The sequence below is a fragment of the Cervus elaphus genome, chromosome 11 (genome assembly GCF_910594005.1).
Source record: "Cervus elaphus chromosome 11, mCerEla1.1, whole genome shotgun sequence".
Lineage (NCBI taxonomy): Eukaryota > Metazoa > Chordata > Mammalia > Artiodactyla > Cervidae > Cervus > Cervus elaphus.
The window spans coordinates 12,454,613-12,478,171 of NC_057825.1; the positions used below are offsets into that span (position 1 = coordinate 12,454,613).

Consider the following 23,559-nt stretch of genomic DNA (forward strand, 5'->3'; position numbering starts at 1 on the left):
CTCTAAGCTTAGTCTGTTACCTTTATAACTAGGTTCAGAGGACCTGAAAACAGATCTTAGTACATTATACCCTTACTAGAAGACTAGTTATTGCAGAATGGAATTTGCAGTAGAGTAGGAGAGTCATCTAGAGTCAGACATTCTGGAATGTGAAGTCAAGTGGGCCTTAGAAAGCATCACTACGAACAAAGCTAGTGGAGGTGATGGAATAGCTCCAGTTGAGCTATTTCAGATCCTGAAAGATGATGCTGTGAAAGTGCTGTACTCAATATGACAGCAAATTTGGAAAACTCAGCAGTGGCCACAGGACTGGAAAAGGTCCGTTTTCATTCTAATCCCAAAGAAAGGCAATGCCAAAGAATGCTCAAACTACCGCACAATTGCACTCATCTCACACGGTAATAAAGTAATGCTCAAAATTCTCCAAGCCAGGCTTCAGCAACTTGTGAACCGAGAACTTCCAGATGTTCCAGCTGGTTTTACAAAAGGCAGAGGAACCAGAGATCAAATTGCCAACATCTGCTGGATCATCAAAAAAGCAAGAGAGTTCCAGAAAAACATCTATTTCTGCTTTATTGACTATGCCAAAGCCTTTGACTGTGTGGATCACAATAAACTGGAAAATTCTGAAGGAGATGGGAGTACCAGACCACCTGACCTGCCTCTTGAGAAATCTGTATGCAGGTCAGGAAGCAACAGTTAGAACTGGACATGGAACAACAGACTGGTTCCCAATAGGAAAAGGAGTACGTCAAGGCTATATATTGTCACCCTGCTTACTTAACTTCTATGCAGAGTACATCATGAGAAACGCTGGTCTGGAAGAAGCACAAGCTGGAATCAAGATTGCCGGGAGAAATATCAATAACCTCAGATATGCAGATGACACCACCTTTATGGCAGAAAGTGAAGAAGGACTAAAAAGCCTCTTGATGAAAGTGAAAGAGGAGAGTGAAAAAGTTGGCTTAAAGCTCAACATTCAGAAAACTAAGATCATGGCATCTGGTCCAATCACTTCATGGGAAATAGATGGGGAAACAGTGGAAACAGTGTCAGACTTTATTTTTCTGGGCTCCAAAATCACTACAGATGGTGATTGCAGTCATGAAATTAAAAGACCCTTACTCCTTGGAAGGAAAGTTATGACCAACCTAGATAGCATATTAAGAAGCAGAGACATTACTTTGCCAACAAAGGTCTGTCTAGTCAAGGCTATGGTTTTTCCAGTGGTTATGTATGGATATGAGAGTTGGACTCTGAAGAAAACTGAGTGCCAAAGAATTGATGCTTTTGAACTATGGTGTTGGAGAAGACTCTTGAGAGTCCTTTGGACTGCAAGGAGATCCAACCAGTCCATCCTGAAGGACATCAGTCCTGGGTGTTCATTGGAAGGACTGATGCTGAAGCTGAAACTCCAATACTTTGGCCACCTCATGTGAAGAGTTGAGTCATTGGAAAAGACCCTGATGCTGGGAGGGATTGGGGGCAGGAGGAGAAGGGGATGACAGAGGATGAGATGACTGGATGGCGTCACCGACTCGTTGGACATGAGTTTGAGTAAACTGTGGGAGTTGGTGACCGACAGGGAGGCCTGGCGTGCTGCGATTCATGGGGTCGCAGAGTTGGACACGACTGAGCTACTGAACTGAACTGAGGAGAGTCACAGTCTGTTCAAGGTGTTCGGGTTATTAAAGGATTCCAAGACCTCTTTATAAGCTCAATCTCATCAGCTGATGTTAACATAATTGCGTGGGATCAGATAAGATGAAAGAATCAAATTGAATCTAATACTTTACACATGTTACTTCCTCTCCTTTTGAATGGCAGCAAGATTTGCTTTGCTGTTTTCCTTAACCTCACAGCCCTGCCAACTCACCTGTTATCTCTCATAATTTGCTCGTTTTGTCTAACTTGGACTTTGTCGAAGTTTTTAGATCTGTGCTAGCAGTTTTGTGTTATTATTGGGTAACTTTGAGGATCCAGTGTAAACTGGGCTGTACAGTTCTATAGGATTTCTTTCATCATACCAGGTTACTACTCTTGCCTTGACGCAGTTCTTTTCAGCTGCATGGGGTGAAAGTACAGATTCATTTACGTTCCAGGAATTTCTAAGTTTGAGGGAAATCTCTTTAAAAAAAAATATGCACTCATTTTCTTTCTCAACGTTTAAAAAAGTTTGCATTGTAAATACTTTTTGGGGAGAGATTTTCCTGCAGAATCTCAACTTCTCTTCTCCCATAGAACAAACAGGCTGTTCACAGTATATACCTCATGTGTTTCTCTTCCCTTGTGACATATTTGGGTAAAATCAAAAAAAGGGGGAAATGTCTGAGAGCAGGCAGAACTGGAGGACTGAATCTGGTGAGAGCACACACTTTTCTTCTCAGTGTTGTCTCTGCAGAAGTGGCTAGCTAATTACTCGTTTCACATTGCTGTTTAGATTTTCAGTGGCCAGACTATAGTGAATTTCTTTGGTATTGTTTACTGTTTCACAGGTAAGAGTCCTCTTATGCTGTCAGCCTTCTTTCTATATTCTAACTCTTTACTTGAGGGCCCTGTAGCATAACCATTCCCCATAACTATATGGGGCTTCCCAGGTGGCGCTAATGGTGAAGAATCCTCCTGCCAATGCAGGAGACATAATAAGAGACATGGGTTCGATCCCTGTGTCGGGAAGATCCTCTGGAGGAGGGCATGGCAACCTACTTCAGTATTCTTGCCTGGAGAATCCCATGGACAGAGGACTTTGGCAGGATACAGTCCATGGGGTCCCAACGGATCAGACAGACTGAAGCGGCCTAATATGCACACATACATGCATTACTACATGCTTCCTGCTAAAGAAGGCATCGGGAAAAGAACATAGACCTTGGTGGCAGCCAAGTGTTTGACCTTTAACTCCATTAACTATTACTGTGTGCCTTGGACATATTTCTTCACTTCAAAATGTGGGTAATGAATACTTTAGAAAGTTGTTTGAGAGAATTTATATAATAATATGACCCGTACAATACCCAGCACAAACGGTGATTAGTAAACAGTGGTAGTTACTTAGTTTAGTAAACAAAAAGTCACAGCACAAACTTATCTACTCAAAGTGCTTGACTTTACAATGAGAATAATGTGTAATAATACCTTTGAAGTAGTAAACATAAACAGAGTTAAACTGTTAAATACCCATTGATGTGTAGTATTGGAATCAGTATACTATATTTGCTGTAGTTCTAGTAATGAGCTGACTTACTATTAATATAAAGTTTATGATTCATTGAGATAGATGTCTTTTTCCCTACCAGTGTCCTTTATCCCTAGCACCTTGAGTGGTACCTAATACTTAGTAGGCAATTAAAACAAAACCTGTTAGGTTAATTCTTGTAGCTAGCATATTATCTGATCAAATAGAACTGTTTGGTGTATAAGAAGCATTAACAATGGGCATCTCAGAATTCAAGTAATATATATTGAAGATTTTGCTTTGCTAAGGTATTTTATAACTTACTATGTTATAAAGCACTTTCTCATATATGACTTAACTCTCAACAGCCATGAGGTAGATAGTTGTCCTGTTTTATAAATGAAGAAAGTCTGATGTTTCACCCATCTCTTCTGACTTTCAAGTCCAGTTACTATCTAGGATGATCATAGGAGAATCTTAGCTGACTTAGTTTTCCTGAGCGTCACATGGTCTAAGCTGCTTTTGACGCTTGTGATTTTAAACCAGAAGTATATTTGCTATGAGGGTGATAAATCCAGCTGCTTACTGTATTTACCATACTTTGAAACCAAGTAGATAGGGAAACTACAAAGGCACTTGTGATAACTTAGGCTAAGATAAACTGCAGTGCTCAGTATTAGGGGAGATTCTCAGGGTGTCACAAAAAAGTTGCCCAAGCGCCCTTTAGTTGCCAATGTGAACTTCCAGTGCGGTTTGTCAGAAGTTCAGTAGCGTGACTCCTGTTAGGTGGAAGACCAGTCCAAAGGTCACAACTAGGATTTCTAACAATGCTGCAGTCTTTATTCTCCTGCCTTCCCCAGCTGCTTGACCTGCATTGTCCTGTGTAAACCTATAGTCACTGTCTTTCCAGTGGTCCACTGCCTACTGAGGCATTGCGGAAAAGTTGTATCTAGTGATGTTTCTATCATAAACTAGGATAACAGTGCTCTGTTTTACCTTCATGCTACATTTACCTGTTCATATTATTGTAGCCTGAGGTTTCTCAAGGATAGTGACTTGAAGCATAATGTCTGCTCTCCACACAGCCTCAAGGAATTGAGAGAAGGACTGCCCGGATATCTTCAGGCTACCTTGGAAATTCTGTCAATATGCACTCAGTAGCTCAGCTTCATTCCAACTTTGGAATGTCAGGGAGGTCTTCATGATAACCCAGCTTGATTATTTTACCTTTGACGAACCAGGTTCCAGACACATAAATTCTATTTAACACAGTCATGTTCTGGCTTTTCCCTGCCCCATCTACAGGCTAGTGTTTTTGTGAACAGGCACAGAGTTAGCTTGCATGTAAGGGATGGAGAGAAACTGACCAACATTTCCTGCAGGCCAGTGTGTTTCTGGTCACAGATCTAACCCCTAACCAAAAAAAGTTAGGCATAATAGACTTCCTTTCAGTGCTTCCATTGTTTAGAATGTTTTATGTACCTTTGTGCTCTGATGCCAGGTTATTGAGTGATGAATTTTTTAAAAGCTGTTTTTCTTTGCTTTTGGCATTTTTGTTACTATCCCCTATGCTGTTCTTTTTTTTTTTTAATCTGTTTTACTGGTCACTATAGGAAAAAAATGAAATGGTTCATAGTTCCATTGTTTCTGATTTAAAGACACCAAGATGCCTTTTTATTAGAAAAGCTTTGTTTCTCCACAAAACTGAAACACCTATGTTAACGTTTATACAGAAATGTTAAATTCGAGGTTCTACTTTGAGAAGTACAGTGTTTTTCCAGCAGCAATTCTGTGATTGCCACATTTTTTAATGAATGAAAATTTAAAAAACTATGTTATTAATTATGTAAAAGAAATAGGCAAGCAAGGCTTACAAGTAGCACTACAGTGCCACATAAATTTATATAGTTTTAAAATAAGAAACTTTGAAGAAGGTAAAATGAGATGAATTATTACATCCCCTCTGCTGTTCTCACCTCATGAATATTGAAACATTTTGGATCTTTTGACTTTTTTTGACTATCAGAGCATGAAGAAACATGGCCATTCTGATGGTGATGTTAAAGGGAATTCAGTCAAGTCTTCTGTTCATTGCCTGTCCCTTTCATCTCTTTTTAGTAGAATCTACTGCCTCCAAATGTTGACTGTCTGTAGCAAGCTGATGTCACTAGTTTTTTAAAATAAGAATTAATGAATATAATTTGACTTTTGGGAATAAGAGAATTTATCTAAATACTTTTGCCATTGTTCCCCTATAAAACTGTCTGTGTGGTGATGAGCAGATGTTAGTTACAAGCTCTGTTCACCGGACAGTAGTATGAAAAAGTTCAAATGGAGTTCTTTTGCCTTGTCTTTTTCTACCCAAACTTCCTCTGACCCCTCCCCTCTTCCAATGATCTTGCCCCCTGCCGCCCTCCCGCCCTCTGGCCTTTCCTGATACTCCTACTTGATCCAATGACAGAATGAAACATAGTTTGCTTTACTCTTAAAAGTCCTAAAAAATAAACATGGTCTATTCCTTTTCTTGAGATTACCTTATTTAGCAGTCAGTCAACCTTTGTCATGTCTAACTTTTAAGAGATTCTAACTGTTCATTTATAGTAGTTCTGCCTTGTTTGTGAGCTTCGCACAGATGCTTGTATTGACCACAGTTAAACATTTTGACATGTAGACACAAAAACGAATTACTTGTATGTTTGTCATTAAAAAGAATTATGCAAAGATAGGAACTAGGTCACCTATGAAGTAAATACCTGTAGTGTGTTTGCTTATGTTTATAAATAAAAGCACATTATCATTTCTTTTTGAGGCTTTCCATTTTATGAGGAAAAAGGGGTAATGAAATGAGACCTTGAATTGTGAATTTGTTGGCAGATATTAATGTGAAACAATGCAAGTATCTGCTGTAGAGCTCACCTGGTCAGAAAATAAGTGTGTAGCACTTCAGCCTTGACATGTTGAAGCCAATAAAGAAAGCCCACATAGACATGCTGCTGAGACTGTGACTGACTGTACCAGGAAGTGTTGGTGGGCTCTCTGAGTTCTTAAAAAAGGAACGTAAATATGACTTAATTGGGTTAGACAAAGGCTTCTCCAAGAAACATTTGTATGTTATATGCATTTAAGTTTAATGCACCGATTCTTCAAACGTTTAAAAACCCACTTCTTAGGGGCTAAGAGGAAATAAATTTGGCTATCTAAACATGGATTTAGTATCTTGTGACATCTTCTCAAATATGACTATTTGTCACTAATCCCCTGTTTGAGTTCTTAATTTTGTTGCTCTTGGCCATCCAATCCAACTCTGAAATGTTAAGGCAAGTCAGATAGTTGTACTTCAATAGTATTCTTTGCTTCTTTTTGGGAAAAAAAGGTATGCAAAACTTGAAATGTATTTCAACATATTTCATTATTTAGTTTAAATAATTTTGGTTTAGAGAAGAAATAGAGAACTCCATGGATACACTGGAAGAGTTCTCAGCAGTGGGGTAAAGTTTCTATTAATGGTTATCTTGTTGGATGAGTTAATTTTGTTGTAAAATAAAATTGCCATTCTCAGTGTATTGTTAGTATACAAATTGGTGACCTAAACCCTAATTTTCCTTAAGAACTGATTAATGATTAAAATCCCTTCTTCTATAAAGTTGTTATTGCTGTTGGTCCCAGGTTTCCACTCTTTGTACCCTGTCAAAGGAAAAGTGCTATGTACCTATTTTGTGCCCTGTGATGTTACATACATGCTTAATAAGATCCCAGATTGTATGTGGCAGTGATCATTGATCTGTTTACTGACTGAGCGAATGCATTTGTGCTCCTGTTGTATTTGTGCGCAGAATGGCTCTATTGATGATTTACCTAAGTAATGATAGTGCACATAATTTAAAAAGAAAGCAACAAAGCCAAAACCTGAAATCTTCTGGGAGTCTTATTAGTTCACTCATATGCTGCTCTTCTTTTTATTTTTATTGTTTGGTAATTTGACAGGAATCCCTTGGTCAAATTGTATCTGTCTCTCTTTATCCCATTTTCCCATTAGAAAAGGTTGCGATGAAAGATCCTCCGGACTTATTGGACAGGCAGAAATGCCTGAACGCCTTGGCGTCTCTTCGACATGCCAAATGGTTTCAGGTTGGCTTTTTGTTATTCTCTTATTGTTACTGTAACCTTTTGCAGGTTTCATTTGGAACACCTGCCACTTAATGGTTTCTGTGTAATATATAAAATGGGGTGCACTCTACTACCTCTTACGGTTATTGTAGGACTAAATGATTTAATTTAGGTGAAGTGTCTACTATAGCTTCTACTGTAGTTAATGATGTTTAATTGTCATATAATCCTTTTGGACTTAGTACTCTGAATTTCAAATGATAGCTTATAAAATGCAAACATGGGTGAGAAAAGCTAAAAACTCAAGACAGTTGCCTGGAAATGGAGTTGCCATGAGGCTATAAAGCCAATTCTAATAATATACTTTCTTTACTTTAAACCCTTCCTTTCTAAGCCATAATTTTACTACTTTTAAAAACTTGATTTTTTGGTTTGCTTGACAACTTATGAATGATTGACCGATTAGTATTCAGTTTAAAGAACCTGTCCATGATCAGTGTCCTTAAAATGAAGAATGGATTTCAACAGGGATATTGGAATCATTTTGTTTGTTTTAGGCAAGGGCAAATGGATTAAAGTCATGTGTAATTGTCCTCCGCATTCTCCGTGATTTGTGCAACAGAGTCCCCACATGGGCACCATTAAAAGGATGGGTAAGTACTTAAATATGATTAAAAGCAAATTCTGAAACTATAGTCAGAGGAAATCCTGTAGAAATTATATGTTACTGTATTCTGAGTTAGCTAAGGTGTGCATTTGTCTATTTTTGTTCTGGGAAAAAAATTATAGAGCTTTTTATATGATTTATTTTTTATGAATTTAATTTGTATTATACATATATTTACATTTACAAATTTACATTAATTTGTAAAATATGTGAATTTAATAAGTAATTTAATACCTTCTAGCCACTAGAGCTTATATATGAAAATGTCTCTTTTACTTCATCATATTCATATTATAGAGACAGATATTTTTTCTGACAAAAGGTTCTTTAGCTGTTAAAAGTGAGTGTTTTCCCGCACTTTTACTCTCCACTGATGGTTGATTATTATTCACCTACTGCCTGGAAAAGCATGCTTGACTGGCACATTTCTCTTTCGGTGCTACTTCCATCTAAAGTAAAAATTACCTGGTATACCAGTATAAGGTTCCCATACCTTCTTTTCCTTTCTCTTTTGAGTATAGACATCTAAAAATAAGTTTATACTAGTAATTAAAGATAAAAAGTTAGGTGAATAGTATAGTTAACCGTAGTTTAAAATGTATGCTGCCAAACTTAATTTGGAAATTATTATGCTTGATCCAATAAAGAACATTATAAAACAAGTAAAGCTATAAAGGGTTATTTTAGATTAATTTAGCAATTATTACTTTGATATTGGCATCATGAACCTTTTAGTTTATTAAACATGGAGATTTGGTCCTTTTTTAATTCCAGTTGTACTAGTTGGGGCAAGATGTCTGGAATGAAGTCTTATTGTGGTTTGAGTCCGTCCTAGTAAAATGGGAGATAGGTGGGTTGGGTTTGAACATTGATTTTTTATTGGCCATTACTAACCTACATGAAGGCTTGTTAAATCTTTGTTAAGTTAGATGACTGCAGTTTCTTTAGTAATCCTTTCAGGGTAACTGAAAATAAAGTTTTTGTAGCAAAGAGTCTTCTGAATATGTACTCTCAAAAATGGTTGATTTAAGTACTCTGGCTGGGGTAAAACTTGATAATCAAGTGGGAAAAGTTAATTGGGCCCTAAATGTTAAATGGACTTTAACCTTTTTGGCCTCCATTGTAGATAGAAATGTCAGCTCACATTTAACTGGAAACCTTTTAACACTTGGTGCATGTACTAATTTGTAATTTAATATCTTCTAGCCACTAGAGCTTATATGTGAAAAGTCTATAGGTACTTGTAATAGACCTTTGGGCGCTGGGGAGGCCTTGAGACGAGTAATGGAGTGTTTGGCATCTGGAATTCTACTTCCTGGTAAGGGTTTCAAACTCTGGAGGCAGAAGAATCAGAACAATTTCATTTAAATTTAGTTTTCTATTATGTGCTAAGTTTGTCCTCTACACAGGAAAATGATGTGCAGGAGTTGTTTTGCTTTGAATTTTAGCAACTAGAAGTGTCATAAAACTCTCTTTTAATAATTGTAATTTATGTTTTATATGTACTAACATAAAAGGTACTAATAAGATACTGTGTCTGCTATGAAGTTGCTTTACCCAGAACTCTGAATTTGAAAATGGTTAAGTTAAAATGTATGACGTTCATTCTGTTTGCAGTCTGGTGTTTAATTTGGAAAAATTAAATTTGGTCTTTTTTTCCATTATAATCCCTTAAAAGATTTGGGGTGATTTATCATGCTGTTTCTAAATTCTCAGAGTTAAGATACAATTTTGACCTTAGATATACAAATGACTTCCAGTAAAATAAGGACATTTAAATGCTAACATATTGAAAATGAGTGTCCATTTTGCTCCATTTAATTCAGCAGAGTTTTAACCTTGTTCTTTTAGGGTTTTTTTTTTTTTCTTTTCTTTTTCCTCTCCATTCTTTTCTTTCTCTCTATTTTGTGTTAGTTTATTGAATTCTAAGTTCAGTTCTGAATGGTACTTGTGTTTTTTTTTTTGCCTTTGCCAAAGGGGGTCCTGGTCTTCATGATCCTTGTGAGCGAGATCCAACAGATGCTCTGAGCTATATGACCATCCAGCAAAAAGAAGATATTACCCACAGTGCACAGGTATGAGATGGGCCCTATGACTGTGGTCGCTTAGAAGGGATATCATGTAATTTATTTAAAAACTTTTTTTCTTGCCTTCTGTTGGGGACTTTTGTCATTATAATAATAGCATTTGATGAATGTGTTTTTAGCTGGATGTTCTAAGGGCTTTATGGATGAAAAATTTGAATAAATAGAATCTTTTTTTCTTTAGCATGCACTCAGACTATCAGCCTTTGGTCAGATTTATAAAGTACTGGAGATGGACCCCCTTCCATCTAGTAAGCCTTTTCAGAAATATTCCTGGTCAGTTACTGATAAAGAAGGTGAGTATAAATATTTTGTATTGGGGTTGCATGTGGGCAGTGATGGAGATGGGCGTGAAATTTTCTCTTATTAGAGCTTAGAGCACTTGAAGTTTTTAACCCAAGTCATATATAAGAGCGTTTATTGCTTTTCTTCCTGATTTTCTTCTGTCCCATCAGTGACATCAACTTGCTTTCATTTGTTCTTTCTAGTGACAGACTCATTTGGCTATTGTTGATCAGATTCCATTACTGCATAGACTTAGGGACGGCGCTTTGAGAACCCTTGGTCTGACGTGAAGAGAAAAGTCACAAGCTAGGGGGAGATGTCATGGTCACTCATCAGTTTGATGATCTTGTCATGCTTGGAAGTATTATATAACCAAGAAAGAGAAAACATAAGCATAATAGAGGAGAAAAATATATTGGAAAATTCAGAACTGTCTTGCATTTGTTCTAGTCTGTGTGAACTCAGATTAGAGTTTCAGCAGAAAGAGCACAGGCTTTAGGGTCAGTATGACCTGGTTCCCCTCATGGTGCCCTGCTCACTAGCTTTAGGCCTTGAGCAGTTAGTTCATCTCTTGTCTTGTGGGTATTACTCCCACTTTATTGGCTATTGTCAGAGTATATGCCCAGCTCAGTGCTTGGAAACAGTAGATACTCAAATGTGAATCTTCTTATTCTCATCATGCCACAAAAAACCTCCCTCCCTCTTTTCCTCCCTCTGTCTCCTATTATACTAGAAGGTGGGATGTTTTACACCAGTTATTTTCACCTGTGGCATCCCACCTACCACAAGTGATACTATTAATTTTTTTTATGATAAAAATAGTGCAATGGCCCAATCTGTTTATTCAAAGAACACAATTCCAGTCTGTCTAAACACTTTTCAGGGAGTCTACCAAATCAAAATTATTTCATAATAATACTAAAGCTTTTTTTTTTCAACCATTTCTGCTCTTTCATGAGTTTACAGTTTTCTGGAAGCTGCATATGACTTGTGATGGCATCGTCACTCTGATGCTAATGAATTTTCTAGATTAAAATTTTTGTTTTAATTTCTAATATGCTAACTATTGATTGATACTACCCACAAAACAAAGTTCTTTGGGTGCTCAATAATTTTTTAAGAGGATAAAGTGGTCCTGAGGCTGAAAAGTGTGAGCATCACTGCCTTCTGCTGTAAATTCCTCAGGGGTAAGGAATCCTCCCGAGCTCACCAGAGAGCTATTACAAACCAATGCTCAATAAATGTTTGTAGAATGATAGCCATTTTCTTGCAGAGAGTGCTCCCTCAGCAGCATTTTTGAAAGAGATTCATATAACCATGTCTCTGGATTGAATGACTGAATAGAAATTTCATATATTTTGTAGATTCTTAGAGTTAATAATGAAAAATTTTATTTTAGTCACTGAATTCGTAGTCATTCTGGTTTTGTGTTTTGTCTTTTATTGGATAGTAAAATTTTATCTATTGTTATGTGACTTAGACTTCTTTTAACTTTAAAGTTCTCAAGAGTATGGGAACTGCTGGTCTGTCAATTTATAGCTTAAAATAGAACCAGACAGTTGGTGTTTCCATTTGAGTCCTATCAGTTACTAGCTGCATGGCTTGGCCGTAAGGTGAGGGAGTCAAGGCTGTTGCCTTCAGACTTGAGCTGCATTGTTCTTCATGCTTTCATGTTTTTAGCACCTGGCTCCCTGACATTGGCTTTTAAACTTTATTCTTAGAATTCTTGGTGATTTCAATATGCATTTAGGTGATTTTTTTTCTTTAGAATTCTGACTTTTTAATTCCTTGACATCCTCTCTCACAAATATTTTCTACTTCGTCTCAGTATGTATACTTGTGCCCTCTTCCTAATTCATTCTCAAAAATTCCACTTTGTAACTGCCTCTAGTTGTCATAATGTCTAGTACTTCTGCTCTGATTCTTGATACTCATCATTGATCCTGTTAACTTCTCATAGTGCTTCACCTTCCTCATGTTCTCACTTCTGTCACGTCTCTGCTTATAGTCACATGGTCTGTCATTATGATCACTCCCTAGCATATACCTTCTTTGTTGATCCTCTCTTCCCAGCAACTCTGGTTGAAATCCAACTCTGCCTACACCAGGTTGTTAGACGTCATTGAAGAAAAAATACCTGGTCATCTTAACTCTTTTCCCTTTGAGTTTCAGACATTAACCTTAAGTAGACTATTTGTGTTGGCTGGCAATTCTCCTGCAAGTTCTAGAGTTCTCCAGTTTTCCAAGACAACTGTTGCACATCTGTCGCTTTACACTTTTCTCCCCAGCCCTCTGTCTCAACTGATGACCTTGTTTGCTTGAAGTCGCCTTGCACTTAACTTTCCTTTCCTTGACTGGGTAAAGCCCAGCCTTTCTACTTATTCACTATATGACATCCCCTTTTGCCTATAGATGCACATCATTCTAGCAATTCTTTCTTTTCTCATCAGCATCAATTCCTCCTTTTCTGCTGGACCATTGTCATCCGCATAAAAACCTGCTGTAATGTCTCTCATTTGAAAAACAAAGCTAAACTCCCCCTTGATTCTGCAACTTTCTCCAACAGGAAGAAGCTTCTTCCTTTTATAGGAGTACTTTCGGAAAGAGTGGCCTGTTGTTTCTTTTTCCTTTTCCTCACTTTCTTTAAAGCTTATTCTAACCAGACTTTCTTCCTCATCTCTCTACGTAAGTCTCTCCTGTGACCTTTTCAGCAACACTGGACACAGGTGAACACTTTCTCTGCTATAATTAGTTATATATAGAAAAATATAAGATCAGTTCAGTCGCTCAGTCGTGTCATTAAAAAAGTAATTATTTAAAAATTCCATATAATCACCATCCTAGTTAAGAAACAGAACATTGTCGGCTTCTCAGAAACATTTATTTATCCTAACACATCACTTCCCTGCTCCTTGAACTACTGATTTTTGATAATATTCTTGATTTTCTTTAAAGCTTTTCCACCTTTGTATGCTTTCTTAATTTAATTTGCTATTGCCTAGAACTTTATAGAAATAAAATCCTACTGAATTTAATCTTCCGTGACTGGTGTCTTTCTGTCCAGTGTTGTTTGGGATACTTTCATGTTACTGCATATAGTCAGAGTTCATTTTATACTTATATAGTGTCCATTATGAATATGCTGTAGCTTAGCCATTGTACTTTGGAAGGACATTAGGCTTCTTTTTATTTTTTGGCAGCCACCCACATTGTTGCTGGCAGCTTACTTATATATGCCTTCTGGAGTATAGATGCAGGAGTTACCGTGGACCAGTATATGATCTAGGAAGTGGTACACATAGCAATTTATATTCCTACCAGAAGTGTATGAGAGTTCCTGTTGTTTTATATATCCTCAACAACATTTGCTATTGTCAGACAGTTTTTCTGACATGAAATACTACTTTTCATTTGACTTCCAGGTCATTACTTTGTCATGGATCTTTATACCACTGTACTTTTCCTCAGCTGTCTTTGTTTTTTCTTATCTTTCTGATTTCGAATGTTAAAGTGTCCTGGGTGCAGACCTTAGACCATTTTTCTTTATTTACACCTGTTTCAGTTCAGTTCAGTTGCTCAGTCGTGTCCGACTCTTTGCGACCCCATGAATTGCAGCACGCCAGGCCTCCCTGTCCATCACCAACTCCCAGAGTTTACTCAAACTCATGTCCATCGAGTCGGTGATGCCATCCAGCCATCTCATCCTCTGTCGTCCCCTTCTCCTCCTGCCCCCAATCCCTCCCAGCATCAGGGTCTTTTCCAATGAGTCAGCTCTTTGCATGAGGTGGCCAAAGTATTGGAGTTTCAGCCTCAGCATCATTCCTTCCAGTGAACACCCAGGACTGATATCCTTTAGGCTGGACTGGTTGTTTAGACTCTTTCAGAGACGTCATCTAGTTTCTTGTCTTGAAATACCTTCTATTCACTGCAGATTCCTAAGTTTACATTTATACTCTATAGACTCCCAGCCCTTGACCTCAGCCCTCCCTATCTAAATGCCTATCAGTGTTTCCACATGGATATCTCACAGACACCTCACACTTCAGATGTCCTGTCCTTACTCTCCTTCTCACCTGTGCTTCCCATAGTTATCACCATCCCAGACGTTGGAAACTACCCATCTCTGTGCTCAGGCCAAAAACCTTCACCCTTGAGTCTTCTCTTTCTTTCACCCACATGCACATCATCAGCAAAACTGGCTGTTTTACTTTCAAAGTGTGTCTAGTATTCAGCTCTTTAACTTCTTCACTGCTGCCATCCTGGCCTAAGTTGCCCTGGTCATCTCTTACCTTTGTTATTGTCTGTCTACTGTGCCTAGTCTTCCTTGCCCATCTTATCTGTTCTCAATAAAGCAGCAGGTTTCTTTTTGTTGATCCCCTTATTATCTATAATTACAGATTCATAGGAAATTGCTAAGATTGTACAGAGGTGTCCCATGGAACCTTCACCTGGTTTTTCCCCATGGTTACATCTTATGTAACTGTAGGAGAATATGGAAACCAAGAAATTGACATTTATACAATGTGGGTATAGGTTTTATGCCACTTTATCACATGGTAGATTTGTGTAACCCCCGTGACAATCAAGACACAGATGATTTCATCACCACAGAGAACTTGTGTATGTGGCCAGTTTAGAGCAATACCACTCCTCTTCCTTCAGCCATCCTCAAGCCTTGGAGTGAAAGTCGCTCAGTCGTGTCCGACTCTTTGCAAGTAGGAGTGGGTAACCATCCTTTTCTCAAGGGGATCTTCCCAACCCAGGGATTGAACCTAGGTCTCCTGCATTGCAGGCAGATTCTTTACCAGCTGAGCTACCAGGGAAGCCCTCAAACCTTGAAAACTACTGATTTTTCTCCATCTCTGTAATTTTGTTACTTCAAGAATTTTATATCAATGAAGTTATCATTATGTGATTTTTTGAGATCCTCATCCCCCTACTTAGTATGATACTTTTGTGACCCCTCCAAGTTGTTGGCACATGTCAATAGTTTATTCCTTTTTACTGTTAAGTAGGATTCGGTGCCACAGATGAACCAGTTTGGTTAAGTCATGCACCTATTGTAGGACATTTTGTTTGTCTCTAGTAGTTTTTGACAATTACAAATAAAGATGCTGTGAACAACCTTGTGGGGCTTTTTGTGAGCAGATCATAGAAACACAGATTTTTGTGTGTTAGATTAATCAGCAGTTTTCCTTTGTTGTAATGTTTTGTCCAGTTTTGGCTCTAAGGTTTTGCGGGCCTCTTAAAATGAGTTGAGAAGGACCCATCCTTCTATTTCTGTTCCTTGGAAGAGATTGTGTAATATTGATGTTATTTCTTCCTTAAATGTTTGGAATAATCTACCAGTGAAACCATTTGGGTGTGAGGTTTTCTTTGTGAAGAGGTTTTAACTTATGGATCTAATTTCCTTAATGTGTATCAAACTATCTTCTTATGAGAGTTTTGGTAAATTGTGTTTTTCTAGGAATTTGTTCATCTAAATTTAAATATAAAGTAGTTTATAAGATCCTCTTCTTAGTGTCTGCAATATTGATGTCCTCTTTTATACATTTTTGTACCTTCTTTTTTTCTGATCACTCTCACTACAGATTTATCAGTTTTATTAGTCTTTAAAAAGAAATCAGCTTTTGAGTTTGTTGATCATCTCCTGGCATATGCTTGTATTTTATTTCATTGCCTTCTGTTCTTATCCTTTGTTCTTCCTCACTACGTCCTTTGGGTTTAATTTGCTGTTCTTTTAAGAAAAATTTTGAAAAAACTAAAAAAAAAAAAAAAAAAAAAAAGAAAAATTTCGAGGTGAATACATTATTAGTGTTTAGCCTCTTATATTATCATATACACTATTAAGACTGTTTTCCTTTATGCCCAGATTTATGTGATTTATACTCTTTTTACATTAGTATTTTCATTATCAGTTAAAGTCTTTTAATTTTCCCTTGTTACCAATTTTTTTTTGACACATAAGCCATTTAAATGTCATTGCTTAATTTTCAGACAAATGAAGATTTTTCTAGTTAATCTCTATTTTTGAGCTCACTTATTCTACTGTGATCTGAGAACATGCTTTGTGTGATTCCCCTGCTCCCCACGCCCCATCAAGTTTGGCCTTGGAGTACAAAATGAAGCAGGGCAAAGGCTAAGAGTTTTGCCAAGAGAACACACTGGTCATAACAAACACCCTCTTCCAATGACAAAAGAGACGACTCTACACATGGATATCACCCGATGGTCAACATCAAAATCAGATTGATTATATTCTTTGTAGCAGAAGATGATGAAACTCTATATAGTCAGCAAAAATAAGACCGGGAGCTGACTGTGGCTCAGATCATGAACTCCTTATTGCCAAATTCAGACTTAAATTGAAGAAAGTAGGGAAAACCACTAGACCATTCAGGTATGACCTAAATCAAATCCCTTACAACTATACAGTGGAAGTGACAAATAAATTCAAGGGATTAGATCTGATAGAGTGCCTGAAGAACTATGGACAGAGGTTTGTGACATTGTATAGGAGGCAGTTATCAAGACCATCCCCAAAGAAAAGAAATGCAAAAAGGTAAAATGGTTTTCTGAAGAGACCTTACAAATAGCCTTACAAAGAGTGGATAGAAGAGAAGCAAAAGGCAAAGGAGAAAAGGAAAGATATACCCATCTGAATACAGAGTACCAAAGAATAGCAAGGAGAGATAAGAAAGCCTTCCTCAGCGACCAACGCAAAGAAATAGAGGAAAACAATAAAATGGGAAAGACTAGAGATCTCTTGAAGAAAATTAGAGATACCAAGGGAACACTTCATGCAAAGATGGGCACAATAAAGGACAGGAATGGTACGGACCTAACAGAGCAAAAGATATTAAGAAGAGGTGGCAAGAATACACAGAAGAACTATACCAAAAAGATCTTCATGACCCAGATAACTACAATGGTGTCATCACTCACCTGGAACCAGACATCTTGGAGTGTGAAGTCAAGTGGGTCGTAGGACACATCATTACAAACAAAGCTAGTGGAGGTGATGGAATTCCAGTTGAGCTATTTCACATCCTAAAAGTTGATGCTGTGAAAGTGCTGTACTCAATATGCCAGCAAATCTGGAAATCTCAGCAGTTGGCCACAGGACTGGAAAAGGTCAGTTTTTCTTCCAGTCCCAAAGAATGTTCAAACTACTGCACAGTTACACTAATTTCACATACTAGCAAAGTAATGCTCAAAATTCTCCAAGCCAGGGTTCAACAGTATGTGAACTGTGAACTTCCAGATGTTCAAGCTGTATTTAGAAAAGGCAGAGGAACCAGAGATCAAATTGCCAACATCCTTTGGATCATAGAAAAATAAGAGTTTCAGAAAAACATCTACTTTATTGATTATGCCAAAGCCTTTGAGTGTGTGGATCACAACAAACTGTGGAAAATTCTTCAAGAGATGGGAATACCAGACCACCTTGTCTGCCTCCTGAGAAATCTGTATGCAGGTCCAGAAGCAACAGTTAGAACTGGGCATGGAACAATGGACTGGTTCCAAACTGGGAAAGGAGTATGTCAAGGCTGTGTATTGTCACCCTGCTTATTTAACTTCTATGCAGAGTACATCATGTGAAATGGCAGGCTGGATGAAGCACAAGTTGGAATCAAGGTTGCTGGGGGAAGTATCAATAACTTCAGATATGCAGATGACACCACTCTTATGGCAGAAATCGAAGAGGAACTGAAGCGTCTCATGATGAAAGTGAAAGAGGAGAGTGAAAAAGCTGGCTTAAAATGAAGCATTCAAAAAGCGAAGTTCATGGCATCCGGTCCCATCATGTCATGGTAAATAGATGGGAAAACAATGGAAACAGTGACAGACTTTATTTTTTTTGGCTCCAAAGTCGATGCACGTGTTGAGTCCAGCTATGAAATTAAAAGACGCTTGCTCCTTGGAAAAAAGCTGTTGACCAACCTAAACAATATAATAAAAAACAGAGACATTACTTTACCAACAAAGGTCTGTCTAGTCAAAGCTATGATTTTTCCAGTAGTCATGTATGGTTGAGAGAGTTGGACTATAAAGAAAGCTGAGTGCCGAAGAATTGATGCTTTCAAACTATGATGTTGGAGAAGACTCTTGAGAGTCCTTCATTGGAAGGACTGATGCTGAAGCTGAAATTCCAATACTTTGGCCACCTGATGCGAAGAACTGACTCACTGGAAAAGACCCTGATGCTGGGAACAATTGAAGACAAGAGGAGTAGGGGATGACAGAGGATGAGATGGTTGGATGGCATCACCGACTCCATGGACATGAGTTTGAACAAGCTTTGGGAGTTGATGATGGACAGGGAAGCCTGGTGTTGTGCAGTCCGTGGGGTTGCAAAGAGTCGGTTATGACTGAGCCACTGAACTGGACTTGGTATTTCTTGAAAGTTAGTTTATAGCTCAGCACATGGTTGGTTTTTATAAATGATTCATACTTTGAAAAAGTGTGTATGGTCTGCAGTTGGTAGAGTCAGAATATTCTTTACATGTCAGGTCACACTTGATCATTATGTTGTTTGAATCTTATACATCTGTAGTATAATTTTTTAAAACTTTATTCTCTTAATTATTGAGATAGGTATGTCAGTTTCCCTCAATATGGATTGTCTGTTTCCTTTTGTAGGTCTTTCAGTTTTTAATTTCTAGAATCTTGGCTCTTCTAGCTTTAGATATTGTGGCAGAAATTCTTCTTGATGTCTTTTCTTTTTGAGAAGTCTGATCGTTCTTTTTAATACAGTTTGTTTCTGAAAGAATGCTTCATCACCAGTGTCTTTTGGGGATCTGTTTCTATTTTCTGCTGATTCTCATGAATTTTGTTCAGAATATCTTGTCTTTTCATGTGTTTTTGTTTTGAGTACTGGAGATGTAAATTGAAAAACTTTTAGAATTTAAAGACTAGAGTAATTACGCTGTCCTTCAGGGAGGATTTGTATTTCTTTCTGGGCTAGTGGAATTGGCAATCTTGATCATCCTAATGGAATTGGGTGTTTAGGTGATTTGAAGCTGGGCCTCAGTCCTTGTGAAATCCAGACTATTTCCACTTCATTTACTTCCCACATATGGCACTGGAGAGGGCCACTCCACATTGTGGGAAATTCACCAGGCCTTACTCTTTTGGAGGTCCTTAAAGTTCAGTTTTTGATCCCTGAGACCTGGGTGCCTATTAAAAGTACTCTGTTCAGAACTTACCATTACCTGATGGGGAGGGATTGTTACAGAGTTCGGAATTGACATGTACACATGGCTATATTTAAAATAAATAACCAACAAGAATCTATTGTTTAACAAAAATGGAGAGAGGACAAGAGAATGATACAGATGAGATGAGATCGGCCTCATGTTGGTAATTCTTGAAGCTAATTGATGGATTCATGGGAATTTATTATATTACTCTTTACACTTTTGTGTGTGTTGGAAATTTTCCATAATAAAAAAATTTTTTAAGAAGTGCTCTGTTCAGTCCTTATTGACTTCTTCTGGGGGTGGAGGATACCTCCAAGGGAAATGTGGCCCCCAGTGCAAGGTTTCCTTCATCTCCTGGACCTTGACTCCATAGTTCATTATTGCACAGGAGCAGATATTTATTCTGCATTTGGTCCAGCTTTTGTAATTACTCTCGTCAGGAAGTCTGTTTCCATTGACTTACTTTCTTATACTAGAAGTGGAACTTTTGTATTTTCCAGAAGTTCCTCTAGTGCATAAGTGGCAGTTAAAGTTGAGAACTGCTCCTGCTCATCGTCTTCTCTTGTCCCGTTGTTGTTCATGCCACTCCACCACTCAGGCCTTTATGCTGTTTCTTAGTATGTTCCTGATGGAAGACCTTTGTAGCTGAGTTTTCTCTTCCTGGGGCTCTTTCCCCAAATAGCTGAATTTTCTTTTCTTCAAGTCTTTGTCAATTAATTACCTTATCTATTAAGTGATACCTTTCTGATGGGCACCGCATGTTAAAAAATAGCAATGCTTCCTCTCCCTTAAGTCTCTTACTTTTCTTCATTGTGCCTGGAACTATATGACATGTTGGGCTTAGTCTCTACCACCAGGTGCACACACGCTCTCTAAAAACAGGGAAGTTGTTTTGTTCTCAATGTCCAGCATCTAAAACTGTCCTGAACATAGAAATGTTCTATTAATATTTGTTGCTGGATAAATACATGAATGAAATTGTAATGAGAATGATGAAGTACAGACTTCATAGGATGCTTGTGAGAATTAAATAAATTAATTCATACAAGGTATTAAGAACAGTGCTAGGCATATGGTAAGCTCTCACCTGTTTTAAAAACTGTTGCCTCTCAAATGACCACTTCTTGTTTCTAGGTACTGTATGTATTGAGAACAGCTTGTTTTTTTGTAAGGCATGCTCCCCACCCCCATTACTATTATGATTAGCTCCAGATTTTACAGCCCTTGTCTAGTAGCAGGGATGGTAGAATGAAGTTTAATCCATGCAACTGTTCATGTAGCTGGAGATTTTAGAGAACAGATCTGTATGTTTAAGCCAGCTAGTGAATTCCAGGCAATCAGAGAGCAGCTTTTAATGCAACTTAATGAGTGGGAGAGTGATTGAATAGACGTTTGTTCCTTAACTCTGTCTCTTGAAGACTGCATTCTGGGAGACTGGCGTATGCACAGTTTTATGTAATGCAGATGAAATACAATACTAAGCAGATATAAGTAGATATTGCCTTCTGTTGAAGAGAGAACATCAAGATTGATTGACCTGAGTGGTAAGTATTGACTCAAGCAAATGCTGAAGTCAGTGTTTACCCGAAGGGATTATAAATCTTGATGATCAGAGAAATATGTAGTTATCTCTAAGAAGTATCTGGAAACATTATGGCATGAATTTTTTTTTTTTTTTTTTTTTGCATGAATCTTTTGAGTGTAACTTTTCTTTAGGACCCTCAACAACCAGCTTTTAAGGTGAAAATACAGGTCTTTTCAGGTACTTGGACAGGTTGATAAGCTTTTCTCTGATTGGTTTTGTTTTGGACAATAAAGCTCCTGCTTTATGTCTGCCAGTGTTACTAACTAGTTGCTTTATCTCAGAAATTGATATTAGTTTTCAGTTTTTGTTCCATAACCATTATGTTGTTTCTAAGTCTTATGTTAGATAGTTTGTAAGATACAGATAAGGAGAAAATATCTTTGACCTTCCTAGAGCACTAAGGAAACACAAGGTGTCTATGTATGAAATAGACAATGACACAAGACTCCACATGGCACTTTATATTTCTGCTACCATAGAAACTCTTTTAAAAGTTGAGATGAGAGAGAAGCTGAAGAAAACTTAATGGAGATGAACTGTAAATAAAATCTTGAATAGGAATTTGAACGGGCAGGCAGAAGAATTATTTTGTAGTATGAGAAATAATCAGATTTCCAAAAGCATGAGATTTAACATGTTGACTTTAAAAATTTATAGAATAAATGTTAACTTAGAGAAATATTTGAAAAGACGTAAGTGAAAATAAATCTTACTACCAGAGATAACTACTTTTAACATTTTGATATATATCTTTCCAAACTTTTTTCTGTTTATGTGTATATAGTTGTGAATATATGCATAATTTGTATGAGTGTATGTGAATAAATGGAAAAATAAATATAAGAAGGGTTAATATTGTTTCATGGAGATTCATTTAAAAGTTTTTGCTATTACAAGATTATGAAATTACTGCAGATGGTGACTGCAGCCATGGAATTAAAAGACTCTTGCTCCTTGGAAGAAAAGCTGTGACCAACCTAGACAGCATGTTAAAAGGCAGAAATATCACTTTGCCAACAAAGGTCTGTCTAGTCAAAGCTATGCTTTTTCCCAGTAGTCATGTATGGATGTGAGACTTGGACCATAAAGAAAGCTGAGCACCAGAGAATTGATGCTTTTGAACTGTGGTGTTGGAGAAGACTCTTGAGAGTCCCTTGGACTGCACGGATATCCAACCAGTCCATCCTAAAGGAAATCAGTCCTGAATATTCATTGGAGGGACTGATGCTAAAGCTGCAGCTCCAGTGCTTTGGCCACATGATGCGAAGAACCGACTCATTGGAAAAGACCCTGATGCTGGGAACGGTTGAAGGCAGTAGGAGAAGGGAACGACAGAGGATGAGATGGTTGGATGGCATCACCCACTCAATGGACAGGAGTTTGAACAAGCTCCGAGAGTTGGTGATCAACAGGGAAGCCTGGCATGCTACAGTTCGTGAGGTTGCAAAGAGTTGGACACGACTGAACTGTACTGAACACATATATGTTTTAAAATTAAAAATTTTTTTTATGTTTTGGCCACACCATGTGGCATGTGGTATCTTTGTTTCCCAATCAGGGGTTGAACCCTCGTCCCCTGCATTGGAAGCGCAGTCTTAATCACTAGACCACTAGGGAAGTCCCTACATTTTTAATTGATCAGTGAAAGGGTCTTATGGTCCTTGTGTGATTCCTAAGATTTTTCCTTCCTGAACATACTAAATACATTTGGTAGAGTAAGTGGAATCATTGTTTTAACTGATAATCTCTTGTAACTTTTTTTAGGTGCTGGGTCTTCAGCTCTGAAGAGGCCATTTGAAGATGGATTAGGGGATGATAAAGATCCCAATAAGAAGATGAAACGAAACTTAAGGAAAAGTGTGTAAAATCTTTATTCTTTTTTTTTTTTTTAAATCTTTATTCTTATAGATGTGAACTAGAAAGGATTTATGTCCCAAGAAAATAAAAATTAAAAAGTGAAGAATTTGATTTGCATTCAAATTTGAAGAAAATGAATAGCTTCTGTTTTCAAGCACCATTTGCTTAAGATATATTAATATTAGCAAACTAAAATTAGTTAATAGCTATGGTAATGCATGGGCTTCCCTGATGGATAAAGAATCCACCTGCCATTGCAGGAGACACTGGTTTGCTCCCTGGATGAGGAGATTCCCCTGGAGAAGGGAATGGCAACCCACTCCGGTATTCTTGCCTGGGAAATCCCATGGACAGGGGAGCCTGGCGGGCTACAGTCCGTGGGGTCACAAAGAGTTGGAATTGACTTAGCAACTGAACAACAACAAACATGTTACTGCATGTTACTTTTACAATGATGTTAGCGTAGGTATTTAAGCAGTAATTTTAGAATTATTTATGAAGAGAACTTATATGTGTATTTTGAAATTCTTGCTTTTTTAAAACCTGAGTTTATAGTAGTTTCTAGGAACCTACAAAAACATAGATTAAAGCAAGTG

The 23,559-nt window shown here is 37.6% G+C and overlaps 1 protein-coding gene across 3 annotated transcripts in view; it reads left to right on the forward strand.

Annotated features, from left to right (window-relative positions):
- LOC122702916 (spermatid perinuclear RNA binding protein) overlaps positions 1–23,559 on the forward strand; it is a 140,048-nt gene that overhangs the window by 88,668 nt on the left and 27,821 nt on the right. For all 3 annotated transcript variants that reach the window (XM_043916909.1, XM_043916907.1, XM_043916908.1), the window contains 6 exons: positions 7,212–7,303; positions 7,840–7,935; positions 9,156–9,267; positions 9,927–10,024; positions 10,218–10,329; positions 22,871–22,963. In XM_043916909.1, coding sequence (XP_043772844.1) covers positions 7,212–7,303; positions 7,840–7,935; positions 9,156–9,267; positions 9,927–10,024; positions 10,218–10,329; positions 22,871–22,963 — 603 coding nt within the window. The remainder of the gene's footprint in view (positions 1–7,211; positions 7,304–7,839; positions 7,936–9,155; positions 9,268–9,926; positions 10,025–10,217; positions 10,330–22,870; positions 22,964–23,559) is intronic.